Below are 13257 nucleotides of genomic sequence, written 5' to 3'. Positions count from 1 at the left end.
ATGTATTTGAATAGAATAGAATATTGCTCTTGACTTCTAGATATGTGTTATCCAAATATCTAGTGTAATCCTATCAATTCCTTGGGCATATATTGTCTGCTGTATTATAATATTACTGTTACAAGAATTGTTCGATAAATCCTTGATATTTTTGCGTTTTGATTTGAGAGCAACTACAAATATATTTGCCTTGGCATCAGAAATTTGGAACGACTTCATTGAAAACAAAAATGCCTGTTTCAAGCTAAACATAAAACATTACATGGACAAGCAGCTGTTTCCGACAAAAGCACGGTGTCGCTGGACAAACAAACCTGTCAAATATGGGATCAGGTTTTGGCTGGCAGCGGACCTGCCCCTACCTGTGCAAAGATAAAACTCGCCCCCCGCTGGTCAGAGACTGGGTGACAGTGTGTTAGGCTGATGTAACCGTGCTTAGGAAAAGAGATGAATGTTACCAATATACATATCTATTATTTCACTGTAATTAGCGAAACAGTTGAAGAAAAAAATAGAGCCTGGTTGCAACAGTAAACAATGAAGAAGAGCGTTTCCACCTTCTGCGCAAAACTAGTACTCACTGAAAGCAATCACCAGTGTCCAGGTGCTGTATTTTACAATGTGCTGGACGTGGCAGACATCAATTCCTTCGTTTTGTACAATGAATGCACCGGGGGAAATATCAGCAGGATAGATCTCTTATGATGCTAGCCACGGAGCTTTGGCAGAAACATTTGGCTCAGAAAACTGCAAAGCGGCAGGGAAACGCAGCTCAACCTGGATACAGTGCGTAGCCATCAAGTGACACACGCATCAGACAACAATGCCAGGTAACTAAATACAATACAAGTAAAACTTCTGATAGCTGTGCCCAGTGTGAAAGAGCAGTATGTGGTAAATGCACACAAGTTGATAAGCGTTACATCTGTGTGGATTGTGCTAATATGGGGGCTACTTTGAAGCATGTTTCCCTGAATGCGCATTCCCGTTACACTGTGAGAACGGAGTTATTTTCTTTTTTATGTTATTTTTTTATAAATAATTATTTCGATTTTACAATTGTGTATGTAGGCCTACATATAACGAGTTTGCAGCTGGTTACACAATATTTTCTTTTTAAATGTTTATTTTATTATAGTTTTTCATTTTTTGGAAGTATATGAAAAAAAGCCCTTTATGTTATTTTTGTAAATAATGACTTCGTTTTCACAATTTCGTATGTACATATAGCAGTTTACACCTGTTTACACAATATCTTCTTTTGAAATGTTCATTTTATTATAGTTTTTCATTTTTTACGTCATGCATTATATGCGCTAATTTCGAAAATAAAGCCTTTTATATGATTATATATATATATATATATATATATATATATATATATATATATATATATATAAATTAGCGCATATAATGCAATATATATATATGTGCTAGCTGTAGTTCATCAACATCTGTTTTGATATGTTCTTGGGAGAACTGGATGTGTAAGCATACCAGTTACATGTAGACAATTATTAAGGATTACAGGTTTATTATAATTTAGATGAATGCTTTGTGCCAAGGTACAGTCATTACAATGTTTGTTATTATGCCTCATTTTTTGCTGCACTGCATTGTGGTAGCATCGTATTATTAATTTCCTTCTAATATCCTGTCCTCCTTCCTTTAAATAACACCGTGTAACAATTTTTTTTTCTTGGTTCCTGGGTAGTAAGTGTTATTTCCTAATTGCTTATGCCTCAAAAGTATAGAAAATGGCTATTATTCCCCACAAACTTTGCTTTTGTGACCAGGACAGTGATATTTTGAAATTTACCTATTTTCCAGAAAATTCCAGATAGATTCAGTGCTGAGTAAACTTTGAGTAACTTCTAGAACTTTCTAGAACTTTCCAGTAATATAAATAGTAGTATAAATACAGGGGCCTTAAGCCCACCAGTTCAGTTTAGTTCCAGCTGCCTAAGTGGATACATATCTGCATTTTTCTGAGATGGCATCAAGAGGCTGCAAGCATCCGGCAGACGCATTTTGCTATGTCTGTGGCCAATTTATCAAGACAAGAGCGAAAAAGTACTCCGTGGAAGCATCTGCTAAGATGTGTGAGGCCTACAAGGCATATTTCGGCATGCCTGTCGGGGATCAAGACAAACCCTGGGCACCTCATTTCACCTGCGAGCACTGCAAAAAAACTCTGGAAGGTAAGATGGACAATTGTTGCTCGGAATTTTATGTTACAAAATTTGTTAAAATTTTTAAAATTGTAAAAGTTTTTAATTTTAAAATGTTTTACAATTTTCAATGTTATTGAAAAAATATATCATATATGAAAAATGTTGCGAGAATCTCTTACACATTAGTCATGGGTGAAATAAATGTATTTTTGTAGGATGGTACAGAGGAGAAAAGAGAGCCATGAAGTTCGCTATCTCAACTGCTACTTCTGCATGGTGGACCCTTCCAAGCGGACCGAGTTCTCTGTTGGGAGGAACAACGTCAAGTGGGAGCCACTGGTGGACCCCCGGAAGGTGCTGATGCCACCACTGCACATCAAATTGGGCCTTATGAAACAATTTGTCAGAGCTCTAGATAAGGAGTCGGCAGCCTTCAAGTACCTTCAAGACTTCTTCCCTAAGCTGTCTTAGGGAAGATAAAGAAGATCCTGGAGTGCAATGAATTCCCCAAGAAGCTCACTAGTAAGGAGAAAGCGGCTTGGAACAGCTTTGTCGCAGTGGTTCGGGGCTTCCTGGGCAATCACAAGGCCGAAAACTATGTGGAGCTGGTTGAGACTCTGGTGAAGAACTACGGCACAGTGGGCTGTAGGATGTCCCTCAAAGTCCATATCCTTGATGCTCATCTTGATAAATTCAAGGAGAACATGGGAGCGTACTCGGAGGAGCAAGGCGAGCGCTTCCACCAGGATATACTGGACTTTGAACACCGCTAGCAAGGACAGTATAACGAGAACATGATGGGAGACTACATTTGGGGGCTGATTCGTGAAAGTGATTTACAGTATAATCGTAAATCTTGAAAAACTACTCACTTCTTATCTTTTGTAGTCATTTTTGTATTACTTTAGTATAAATACATGTTAATTTGGATTCATATGTTGTTTTTTTCTGACTTTATGTGAACGAAAAGACACAAATTCGCCCGTTTTCTCATTGGAAATAGGTAAATTTCAAAATATCACTGTCCTGGTCACAAAATCAAAGTTTGTGGGGAATAATAGCCATTTTCTATACTTTTGAGGAATAAGCAATTAGGAAATAACACTTACTACCCAGGAACAAAAATTGTGTTACATAGTGTAATTCTTTATAACATATCCTTAAACTACCATTAAAAGCCTTAGAAAAGGGAGATTTAGAAAAACTATATAGAAAAAAATGAACGCTGTTATTGTAGGTCAGCAGCAAATGGAACGTGTTCTCATAAAAGTTTGATGGCACAGACCGTGCTGCTCTTGTTTTGACTGAAAGCCCCCAACTCAACCCTGCTGTGAAACACAAAAAGACAAAACTATAATAGCAATTTTGAAAAGGATTTATTTTGTTGTAAATTTAGTTTACATTTTATTTGGAGTTTCTCTTGAAAAATCAGATCACTGCGTAGTCTTCTTTGTTCAAGACTGAATAGATTCAATTCTTTTAGCCTGTCTGCATACGACATGCCTTTTTTTTTTTTTTTTTTTTTTTTAAATTTAGTCGTTGCCAATTAGTTTTTATTATTTTCTCAACAATTTGAAATGCCCAATTATTTTTAGGCTCAGCTCACCGCTACCACCCCTGCGCTGACTCGGGAGGGGCGAAGATGAACACACGGTGTCCTCCGAAGCGTGTGCCGTCAGCCGCCCGCTTCTTTACACTCTGCAGACTCACCGTGCAGCCGCCTCAGAGCTACAGCGTCGGAGGACAACGCAGCTCTGGGCAGCTTACAAGCAAGCCCGCAGGCGCCCGGCCAGACTACAGGGGTCGCTGGTGCGCGGTGAGTCGAGGACACCCTGGCCGACCTAACCCTCCTTCCCCCCGGACTACGCTCGGCCAATTGATCACCACCCCCTGGGAGCTCCCGTCCACGGTCGGCTGTGCAATAGCCTGGACTCGAACCGGAGCGACGTCCAGGCTATAGAGCAGCAATACCCTTTTTGTATCGAGGTGACCAGAACTGAACACAATATTCTAGGTGAGGTCTTACTAATGCATTGTAAAGTTTTAACATTACTTCCCTTGATTTAAATTCATCACTTCTCACAATATATCCGAGCATCTTGTTGGCCTTTTTTATAGCTTCCCCACATTGTCTAGATGAAGACATTTCTGAGTCAACATAAACTCCTAGGTCTTTTTCATTTTCATGAGGTGTCATTGCGTGTGACTAAGAATGCATGAATAAAATACAGTAACTAGTCATTTTAAGTTTTTACATTTTAACAGTATACATACCAACAGAAGTGTTTTATTTTTCACAACCGCTTTTTTTAAACAACTCACTGCTGCAAGCCGTTCTTCTGAACCTTGAAAAAGTCCATAATAGTCTTTTGTTTCAGCGACGCAAAATATGTTTGCTGGGCTTCACTAAGTAAATGCCTTAGGAGAACTAATTGTCACAGATGGTTCTGGCACATCCCTTTTGTGCTAGAAGTCATTAGATCCTTTTGCAAGGAAGGCCTCGGTTGCAAGGGTGTGCGGTTCTTTGATGGACCCAGATTCAGTTAAAATGTGTTTGCCCACTGATGATGGGAATGAGAATGTAGAGATGGGAGAATGTAGAGATACTTTTAAAGACTGTCACCCACACCTGTGAGAAGAAAGTTCTTGGGTCTTGGGTCTTGGGTCAGCAGAAACTGACCCAAGACTTTCACAGCTACTGGAAGCTGGTTGATCTTTGGGATACAAATTGAACATTTGTGAAACTGCAACAAATATTGTAATGACTGGTACTTTGCACCATCCATGTTTCCCTCGATCTTCACAAGCCTCCCTGTCCCCGCTGCTGCAAAGCATCCCCAAAACCTAATGCTGCCACCACCATGCTTTACTGTAGGGATGGTGTTAGCAGGGTGATGTGCCATGTTTGGTTTACGCCACACATATCGCTTAGCATTGAGACCAAAAAATTCCACTTTGGTCTCATCAGACCACAAAACCTTCTCCCACATGCGTGCAGTGTCCCCTAAGTGTTTCTTTGCAAAAGCTATGCGGCATATCATATGGCTTTTTTTCAGCAGTGGCTTCCTTCTTGTCACCCTCCCATATAGGCCATGTTTGTGGAGTACTCTTGAAATTGTTGAACAGTCAACATGTTCCCCAACCTCTGTAGTTCTTTTAAAGTAATCTTGGGCCTCACAGTGACCTCCCTCAGCAGTTTCCTTAAGCCACGGCTACTGATTTTGGAGGGACGGCCTGATCGAGGCAGTGTCTTGGTGCTGCCAAACTGTTTCCACTTTACAATAATGGACCTGACAGTGCCCCAAGGGATATTCAAAGACATTGAACATTTCTTATAGCCTTCCCCCAATCTGTACCTTTCAATAACTTTATCCCAGAGTTCTTTTGGCAGCTCCTTGTTCGGCATGTTTTGCCATTTGCTTCAAATTCACTTCATACAACAGAAACAGCTTGATTCTTCATCCAGGAGTATTCGAATCAGTTGAACTGCTGTGATTGGACACAGGTGGGCTCTATTTAACTCATTATGTGCCTTGTTAAGGCAATGTGTTGGACCTGAGCTAATTTGGGTTTGCTATGACAAAGGGTGTGAAGACTTATGCAATCAAGACTTTTTGTTTTTTTTATTTTTAATTACTTTTTGAATATTTCTGTAATTGTTCTTTCACGTTGAATGTGTAAATGATGTTGTGTAGATCAGTGAAACAAACTCCTACTTTAATGCATTTTGAATTGTATTTTTTAGGCAGCTGAATGTGAAAAATGTTCAAGGGTGTGAAGGCTTTTTCAAGCTACTGTATATCAATGAAGTAAAATAGAATTGCAGTTTATAAGAGATTGCTATATTGACATATCTGAATTAGAACTACATGTTATAAAAATCATTTAAAGTATGAACTGTAATTCTAACAGTAAACTTGCTGAAGGAATACAACTAATGTTGTAACCTCGTTCACACCTGCTTGTAGTAAAAGCAGTGTTGAAGATGACTCATTGGTTTTGGCCGATGAAGCGGGGATTTTTGATGGTCAGCGATTTAAAAGCCAAGATCATCCCTATAATGAGCGATCTCGTTAATATTAACAAACGGAAATACTTTTCGGATAACAGAAGATAGGAGTTTATCTTACAATAATCATTTTCTATCTATAACAGAAATGAAATAGAACCTGGCAGGAAGAGATGGGAATGGAAAGCGTAGGACGTGTTAATACGTTAAGTTAGATATTGGTTTGAAATAATGAGTCTTGAAAAATGCTTCCGATAGTGTTTCATATTAATCAACCCTAAAACTGGCAAAAAGCAAAGGTTGTCTTAAAACCTGCTTTGACTGGATTTTGTACGAACAGTGAAGGTGGTCAGACATAGTTCAGTCACTGTAGCATTCTGGTATATTAATGCTAGCCTGTATTTAGATATAAATAACTGGACCTTCCATTAAAATCTTGAAAGATGTATCAATAGAGTAAAATAATATTACAATTTCTAGGAGCAACTGTTATACTTAAGTAACTTAATTAGAAATACATCTTATAATGCCATTTAAAGATAAACTATTGAAAGAACACAGTAAAAGTTTATTTTAACAGAAGCATAATGCTGACAATATTGCAACCATATTGTTGACACATTTGCGATAATGTTCATTTCATTTAATCGATTTAAGAATTAGTTCAGTTTCTCCAACTAAACAAAAAGTCTTTTAGACATTAAAATATCAATTAAACCAAAGAATATACATGTTTAGTTTATATAAAGATTTTACTGCAGTAATAAACAGAGGTACTTATTTACAGGGAAAACGGAAGAATTTAAAAGTGAAAGAATTAAATGTTTGTCTCAGACACACAGTAGAATTCTGGAAGGGCATTAGACCTTCAAAAGATAAAGCTTAGTCTTTGGCACCTCAAAGCAGAATTCGGTGTTGGCTCTTAAAAGCGGGATTTGCCAACCTTTTGAAGACTGTTCTTATTTTTCAATATATCTTACACTACCATATACTGGAAGGTAAGCATATATGTGAATTTAGTATCTCTTTTATATTGATGCATTGCTATAAGGTATAGAAATTATGTTTTAGTCCAAAGAGAGTGATATATATTGAATGTTCTAGAATTTAGCAGTGGATGTTTTTAGCTTTATGTATGCATAGCCCAAGCATATAATTAACCATATCTGTATTACTATATTGAAGTATTAATGCTGTTGAACCTGTAAAGGCACCAGATCGGCTGGAATGCTTCTTACTTGAGATTTACAGTAGTCTGTGCAACCATCCAATTTTTAACATAAGCATTGAATAAACCAAAGAGAGCACTACCACTGCTGTGATTTGTTAATTTCAAATTAGAGGAGTGTGTGAGTTTCTTGAATATTAAAGTTGTCTGGACATATAGCCCACCCAGAGCCGTGGATAATTGAAGTCGTGGTAGAACGGGGCGCAGAGAAAAGAGGTCCTGCTGTACAAGTATTCTGGTTATTTATTAACCTTTTAGAAATAATTACTGCTCAACACCCTACTGCTGATCTATCAAATGTGTAGTTAACATATACTTTAATTAATATGGATTGATTGTTTTGTATCATGACATTACCCATTGCTATGGATGGCAGAAAGAGTCATGTTGCAGAGCACTTGGATCCATTCCTGGTTTTACTGGGAGTGTAATAAGACACCTGATCATGTTACCTGTACACACTGTGGCTAATCAAGCTAGTAGTTTTATTTCCATCCCTGAGCTTTTAGAGGCACATCAAATATATATTCAACTTTTGTTCAGTGTCCAAAGTTTTAGGTTGTGGTTACTTGGCACTATGTGGTGGTTCAAGTCCAGCAAATGTTAGTGCATGGTGAGCTTTTCCCCTGCTCTCAGGCTGTGTAATCCCACCAGACCAAGGTGGGTATGGAGGCTGTCACACTTCCTTTCTAATGAAACTGAAGGCAAAAGTTGGTCCTAGATTTGTGGTTTCCTCAGTACATACCAGCATTCTATCAGTTTATAGTCATTTAGCAGACACTTCTCCAGAACAACTTGGAGATGAACTACGCAATAGCAGAGTCACTTACAACAGGAGCTCTGTTTCAAGTCTCATTCTTAAACCAAACAAAAGCCACCATTCTAAAAAGATAGAGGGGAGGCCATTCAGCCCATCTAAAATCTGAGGCGGTTCAGAGGAGCCAACTGATCTCAACTTATTTAATCCAGCCCATTTGTTTACTGGGTACATTTAAAACCAATACAGATGAGGGACAAAATAACTGAAAGTACAAAAAGGTATAAAAATGTCAACACCTTTATTTAGCAGTCATGATAATCCAATAACTAGACAGAACTGCATCTTCAGTTACCACCTGGAGAAAGAAACACAGATGATCAATATTAGAATTGCAAGCAGAACAAGGGCAATGTGGATTTTAAAAGTTGCACAATAAAAAGAAATACACACACACCACAACTACAGAGTGCTTAATCCCCAAAAACGTGCCACATCCTCAAGACAATTGAAATATTACTTTGCTTCTTCCCATACTACTCATGGTAGACACTCCGTACGCCAGTTAAGCCACAAAATGTGCAATAATTAAAAAAGCATACCGGCTTCCTCTGCAGACAGAGCCCTCCACTCATCCGCCTCTTTGAAGTGACCAGGCTCCCCAGCCCCCTCATAGTTCTCAGTGTCACTGTGCTCTGGCACCTTGGAGGCATCAAAGGCATCTTCCAAATGCTGGTTAGGATCATCAGAATTGTCATTGCCTTCTGCCTCAACATCCAAAAGCCTGTTATAGTCATTCTCGTCAAAGGCATCGTCCTCTGGAGACAGTGCCTCCCGATCCTCTTTGGACACGCCTTCGTAAGACAGCAAGTCCTCCTCCAGTTCAAGAATGGCCGCGCCAGTCTTCCTCTCCCCGTCGTCACCTCCCTGCTTTTCAAGGACCAGCAGGGCATCGCTGCTTATGGTGCTTTTAGTAACTGAGGGGATACATTTAAAAATAAATACATTTTAGCGTACAAGCCAAGGTCTTACCACTGCTACAAGAGTCACTCAAGCAGAAGTTACTGGATCTGCAATTTTTACACCCTTCCCCTTGCTTTCTGGGGGTCGTATACATACCGATGGGCAAAGTCACATCTTCATTTATGCACACAGAGTCACAGCAGGAACAGACACTGTGGTTACCTTCAAGTTCCACCCACCTGAACAGAGACATCAGTAGTTATTCACATGGAACTGCCTCAAGTTACATGCTCCTAGAAAGAGCATGGTGCCTCATTGGAATGCCACCCTCCCAGAACTATGGAAACCAAATTTTTAGTTCTAGAAAATTAACACATCATTCATTGTTGCCTTCATCTTGCACTACCCAAGACATGCAATGGAGCGATACCTTTAACCCTTAAATGGAACCTACCTGTTCACGTTCTTATCATAGTGGCAAGATTTGGTACTCTGCGTTACCATGCTGTTGCTCGTTACCACCATTGTGCAGTGCATGTAGTACTTGTTTACCTTGGGAATAGAATGGAGGATTATTTCCTTAGCAATATCAGACAGACTATACACCAGATTACTGGAGAGCAACTTGGTCAACTTCTGCAGCTAACCATTTGTGTTCATGCATGCAAGCAGTGCGCGTCAGACATCTTAACTACATTGAATGAGCGTCAGGCCACACCACCTAAACACGGCACGATCATAGCCATTAACTTTGGGCTGCCAGTCACTTCATGCAAAAGTCACACTTCCAACACATGCTGGCAATATCGTTTTACGAAGAGTGAACACGGCACTGGTGTCAGAGTAGCAGAAGAAACTCCAATTGCATTGGAAGAGATCTGGGTGCCAAAGCCCAGTATAGGGATGAGCAGGTACAAAGGGAAACCTACCAGAGGGGACAGCGTGTTGAACTGGAAAGCATCAACAATTAAATTGATTGTATTGTTGGTTCTGGGAGGCACAAAATGGGAGCTACAGGTTTCATACTTGCTGTCCACCATGCACCTGGAAAGGGAGGAAGTGCAATGAAAAGAGCATGTGGGTTTCAAGCACAGAACAGGATTGCAAAAAGTAATTTGTAAGCCCTGGCATATTTAAGATGCGATGTCATTGCTGTGGTGTGTTGAGGTAATGCAACTCCAGTGTCAATAAAGTCACTCCCAAGTCATTACCTTGCAACATGCGACACCAAAGCCATATACTACAACTTCCATAAAGTTGAACATTTGCCTCCATCTAAAAATTGTACTTCATGCAAAGTGAACTGTGAGCGCAGGGTTGGAGCATCCCTGTGAAGCATCATCAGTCATGCAGTGGTTTTAGAACAGCTGCCCTCCATAGAAAGCCAGGAGAGCAGTGTTTCAGGTTTTCGTATAATAACCAATAGTCTTACCCATAATTCTCAATCACTGTGTATCTGGGCGTTGAATTTGAAGCTGGAGACGCTGTTGCATAACAGCGGTGGATGAAAAGCTTTGTCCCAGGAATAGTAAGATTTGTAGTAGCTTGAAAGTGTATGGGTTGTCCAAGGTAGAATGTATTCATCATGCGCTCAGGAACCCAGTCACCTAAGGAGTAAAAAAAAAAAAAACACACCACACACAAGGGGGGAGGAACAGACAGTTGAAGCATGCAGTTGGGGATTAGCATTAAAACAGGACACTATTTTGACATGTGCACTCCCAGGAGAACCACAGTACAGTGTAGCACCCCCACTTCAACAGTACTTGTCCTCATCTGTATACACCCTATTTAAAATCATAGATAATAGGGAACCCTTCATGATATACAGATCCCAAGACATGCTGTAGGTACTACACTACGCTTTATATAGTTATATAACCGTTGAAGAGTTCTGCTTACCATTAATTATTTTTAGGGCAAAGCCGTATGGGGTCTTGAGACTCTTGAACCGAGTTGGATTCCTCCAAAGCGGACGAATACCGTGCCTGTAGACATGGTGATACCTACAAACAGGAAGAATCAAGCGGACGAGTTTTTCAATGCAATATGACTCTTGGACATTAGCTTTGTTAAACCGCTTTTAAAACCGGGGTGATTTAAAAGAATAAACAAGTCCGCTTTTGCCATGCCGTATAATTAGAAAGAGGTTCCTTACCTATAGTAACGACACTGAAGGGGTACAGTGAATGGCATAGATCTCCGAATTGTACTGTTTTGCACAGATGGAACATATTTAAGGACGTTCTTGTACACCAACTGTCCAGCTTCCACCTTGAAGGTGGTGTAGAAAGAGAATATGAAGTTAGAACATCGGAAAGCAGGTTTAAAATGACACACAAATAAAAGCACACACTACATACATAGGAATCGTAACGTTACACATTGTGCCTGAAACTACATTGACGTATATTAAAAAAAGCGCCACCCCACACACCCTGATGCATCATCCATTGCTTGTAACAGTCAAGTGAAGCTAGAAATATGTAAAGTCAGAACTCTCTACAGCATGGGATACTCACAGACGCATGGCTTCCACATTCTTTGAGGCCGTATGTAAAGAGAAGATACCCACCAGAGACTCCATTGCTTCTGCAGCTGGTCCCCAGAGTCAACTGGCCTGCTTTACACTTGAATCCGTACAGGTCAGTCCTTACCCTCACGTACATTTTGTTTTCGCTGCACAACACGCGGACCGCTGCAGCAAGACTAATGGGTAGCGGCCGGGGCATAGGAACAGGCTTGGGATTCATGACCTTTTGGAGCTCAGGCGGCACGGGCGCGTTGACAGGGATCACCCGAGGGCTAAGCAGCTTGAAAGGAAAGGGAGTGACAGGCACTGGGATGCCGTAAGGCGGAATAAACTTCACAGGGTAAGGCCTTGGTTGTATTGGAGGTTGAACCGGAACATTTTCCTCACTGTGTATCTCCGTCTCAACCTGCTGAATGGTATCGTGCTCCTCGCCCTGCACCTGCTCAATGGGGTCGTGCTCCTCGCCCTGCACCTGCACAATGGGGTCGTGCTCCTCGCCCTGCACCTGCTCAATGGGGTCGTGCTCCTCGCCCTGCGCAATGGGGTCGTGCTCCTCGCCCTGCGCAATGGGGTCGTGCTCCTCGCCCTGCGCAATGGGGTCGTGCTCCTCGCCCTGCGCAATGGGGTCGTGCTCCTCGCCCTGCGCAATGGGGTCGTGCTCCTCGCCCTGCGCAATGGGGTCGTGCTCCTCGCCCTGTACCTGCTCAATAGGGTCATACTCCTCGCCCTGTACCTGCTCAATAGGGTCGTACTCCTCACCTTGCACCTGCTCAATAGGGTCGTACTCCTCCCCTTGCACCTGCTCAATGAGGTCGTGCTCCTCGCCCTGTACCTGCTCAATGGGGTAGTGCTCCTCGCCCTGTACCTGCTCAATGGGGTCATACTCCTCTCCCTGTACCTGCTCAATGGGGTCGTACTCCTCTCCCTGTACCTGCTCAATGGGGTCGTACTCCTCTCCCTGTACCTGCTCAATGGGGTCGTACTCCTCTCCCTGTACCTGCTCAATGGGGTCGTACTCCTCGCCTTGCTCAATAGGGTTGTTCTCCTCCCCTTGCACCTGCTCAATGGGGTCGTGCTCCTCGCCCTGTACCTGCTCAATGGGGTCGTACTCCTCGCCCTGTACCTGCTCAATGGGGTCGTACTCCTCGCCCTGTACCTGCTCAATGGGGTCGTACTCCTCGCCCTGTACTTGCTCAGTAGGATCATTTCCCTTGCTGCGTAGCTCGCTATACGTCTCTGTTTCGCCGTGCTCCGCAGAGATCTGCGAAGCAAAAATACCTGCAACTAAAAAGCAGGAAAAAAGGAGGAAAAACTGCATCGCCGATGGAACGGAACGGCGCAATGACCGGGACGCTCCACGGCACTCAGCAAACAACTCCATTATACCCTTAACAAGAACCGAAGAGATACCTTAGTTTTTCCAGACCACACTTTTATAGCGCTTCCCATTAACAATAATCACCTGTGACCAATGCCAGCTAATTACCCCTGTAGTCAAATGTGACGATCACCTTTAACACCTTCAATGGACTCCAGTTAAATCAGATGATTCTTCTTGATAACCTCCCATTCAATCGACTGATTCTAGTCAGA

At 41.6% G+C, this 13257-nt stretch overlaps 1 protein-coding gene across 1 annotated transcript in view; it reads right to left on the bottom strand.

The window, feature by feature from the left end:
- LOC117409192 (uncharacterized) overlaps positions 1–13057 on the bottom strand; it is a 37044-nt gene extending 23987 nt beyond the window's left edge. Inside the window, exon 1 of the mRNA XM_059006978.1 lies at positions 12170–13057. Coding sequence (XP_058862961.1) covers positions 12170–13045 — 876 coding nt within the window. The 5' untranslated portion in view covers positions 13046–13057. The remainder of the gene's footprint in view (positions 1–12169) is intronic.
- Positions 13058–13257: the final 200 nt, after the last annotated feature.

The sequence above is a fragment of the Acipenser ruthenus genome, chromosome 2, assembly GCF_902713425.1.
Source record: "Acipenser ruthenus chromosome 2, fAciRut3.2 maternal haplotype, whole genome shotgun sequence".
NCBI classification, from domain to species: domain Eukaryota; kingdom Metazoa; phylum Chordata; class Actinopteri; order Acipenseriformes; family Acipenseridae; genus Acipenser; species Acipenser ruthenus.
The sequence above is the reverse complement of the archived record's forward strand: the minus strand, read 5'-3'. Positions and strand labels throughout refer to the sequence as shown.